At 59.3% G+C, this 1,757-nt stretch overlaps 2 protein-coding genes across 2 annotated transcripts in view; both read left to right on the forward strand.

Annotated features, from left to right (window-relative positions):
- IFI30 (interferon, gamma-inducible protein 30) overlaps positions 1 to 1,757 on the forward strand; it is a 27,333-nt gene that overhangs the window by 7,097 nt on the left and 18,479 nt on the right. The gene's annotated exons all lie outside the window — the stretch shown is intronic.
- The window catches only part of PIK3R2 (phosphoinositide-3-kinase, regulatory subunit 2 (beta)), a 16,404-nt gene that overhangs the window by 4,737 nt on the left and 9,910 nt on the right, over positions 1 to 1,757 (forward strand). Inside the window, exons 2-5 of the mRNA XM_011925914.1 lie at positions 914 to 1,006; positions 1,362 to 1,412; positions 1,504 to 1,635; positions 1,729 to 1,757. Coding sequence (XP_011781304.1) covers positions 914 to 1,006; positions 1,362 to 1,412; positions 1,504 to 1,635; positions 1,729 to 1,757 — 305 coding nt within the window. The remainder of the gene's footprint in view (positions 1 to 913; positions 1,007 to 1,361; positions 1,413 to 1,503; positions 1,636 to 1,728) is intronic.

The following is a 1,757-nucleotide window of genomic DNA, read 5'->3' on the forward strand; positions in this document are numbered from 1 at the left end:
TGTGCCACCATGCCTGGCTAATTTGTGTATTTTTAGTAGAGATGGGATTTCACCATGTTGGCCAGACTGGTCTTTGAACTCTTAACCTCAAGTGAGTGACCTGCTGGTCTCAGCCTCCCAAAGTACTAGGATTATAGGCGTGAGCCACCGCGCCAGGCCTATTGATTTATTTTTGAAACAGAGTCTTGCTCTGTCGCCCAGGCTGGAGTACAGTGGTGCAATCTTGGCTCACTGTAACCTCCACCTCCCGGGTTCAAGTGATTCTCCTGCCTCAACCTCCTGAGTAGCTGGGATTACAGGCACCCACCACCACGCCCAGCTAATTTTTCTGATTTTAGTAGAGACGGGTTCGCCATGTTGGTCAGGCTGGTTCGAACTCCTGGCCTCAAGTGATCCACCCATCTCGGCCTCCCAAAGTGCTGGGATTACAGGCATGAGCCACCATCCTGGCCGGCTTTCTGTTGTTACAAGGACATCAGCCAGTGGGTTTAGTGCCCACCCTAATGCCAGGCTGGTCTCATGTACAGACCTTGCTTTCCTTACACCTGCAAAGACCTATTTCCAAATAAGGTCTAGGTACCAGGGATGAGGACTTGGACGTATCTTTTTGGGGACATTATTCAGCGTACTCCACCTGTTCTGTGAAGCTGTGTGAACTCCTGGTATTTTAACCCAGAAAATTGTGTCCCATCAATTCGGCCCTCTCCTAGCCCAAGGTCTTAGCCCTAGACCCAAGGTCTTAGCCCTAGACCCAAGGTCTTACAGCCTCCTGCGGATGGCAGTCAAGGCGCCAGGCACTTGCCTGAGCTGGGCCCTGCTGCAAACTGCCCTAGCTGAGGTCCAGCCGGCAAAGAGGGGCTGGGCTCCTTCCAGGAACCCCACCAACAGGCCACCCCCCTTCTTCCCCCACCAGGCCTCACACTCCCCGACTTGCCTGAGCAGTTCTCCCCACCTGATGTGGCGCCCCCTCTTCTGGTGAAGCTTGTGGAGGCCATTGAAAGGACAGGTGAGTTCCAGCCTGGGTGCAGCCCCTGATTCTACTTGCTCACCTCTAGTGACAGGCGACTCATCCCCTCACAGGGCCTCCAAGCTCATGCTGCATGGAAACAGGCTGAGCCTGGATGCCCTGGGCCTCTGTGTTGGCTAGGGCACAGAGTGACTCCTAAGGGAAGATGGGAAGGTGAACAGGACCAGGCCACTGCATGTGCTGTGCCCTCTCCCAGCTCTCCCTCCCCACCCCTCCCGTGCCCTTATCTCTGGGCGGCAAAGCAAGACTGCAGGGGATTTGAGCGGCCAGCCCAGGCCTCAAGGGGGTTGGGGCAGCATTTGAGAGCTGACTCGCCTGTTCCCCTCACCCCCAGGGCCGGACAGCGAATCTCACTACCGGCCGGAGCTGCCCACACCGCGTACAGGTGAAGGGGAGCCTCGGTGGGGTCGGGGGGGGGGGAGCCTGGGGGCCCCAGTATACATGAGTTGGACATGTCCCCCCCACTGCACCCGCAGACTGGACCCTGAGTGATGTGGACCAGTGGGACGTGACAGCCTTGGCTGACGGCATTAAGAGCTTCCTTCTGGCACTGCCCGCACCGCTCGTGACCCCCGAGGCCTCGGCCGAGGCGCGCAGAGCCCTGCGGGGTGAGCCTGGCGGTGAGCCCAGGGGAAGGAGGGACCTGTAGCGGGTGGGAGGGCCCAGTCCCGGCTCACCCTGCCCTGGCCATCTGTCCGCAGAGGCCGCGGGGCCCGTGGGGCCGGCGCTG

Source organism: Colobus angolensis, unplaced genomic scaffold (assembly GCF_000951035.1).
Source record: "Colobus angolensis palliatus isolate OR3802 unplaced genomic scaffold, Cang.pa_1.0 Scaffold66, whole genome shotgun sequence".
Taxonomy (NCBI): Eukaryota; Metazoa; Chordata; class Mammalia; order Primates; family Cercopithecidae; genus Colobus; species Colobus angolensis.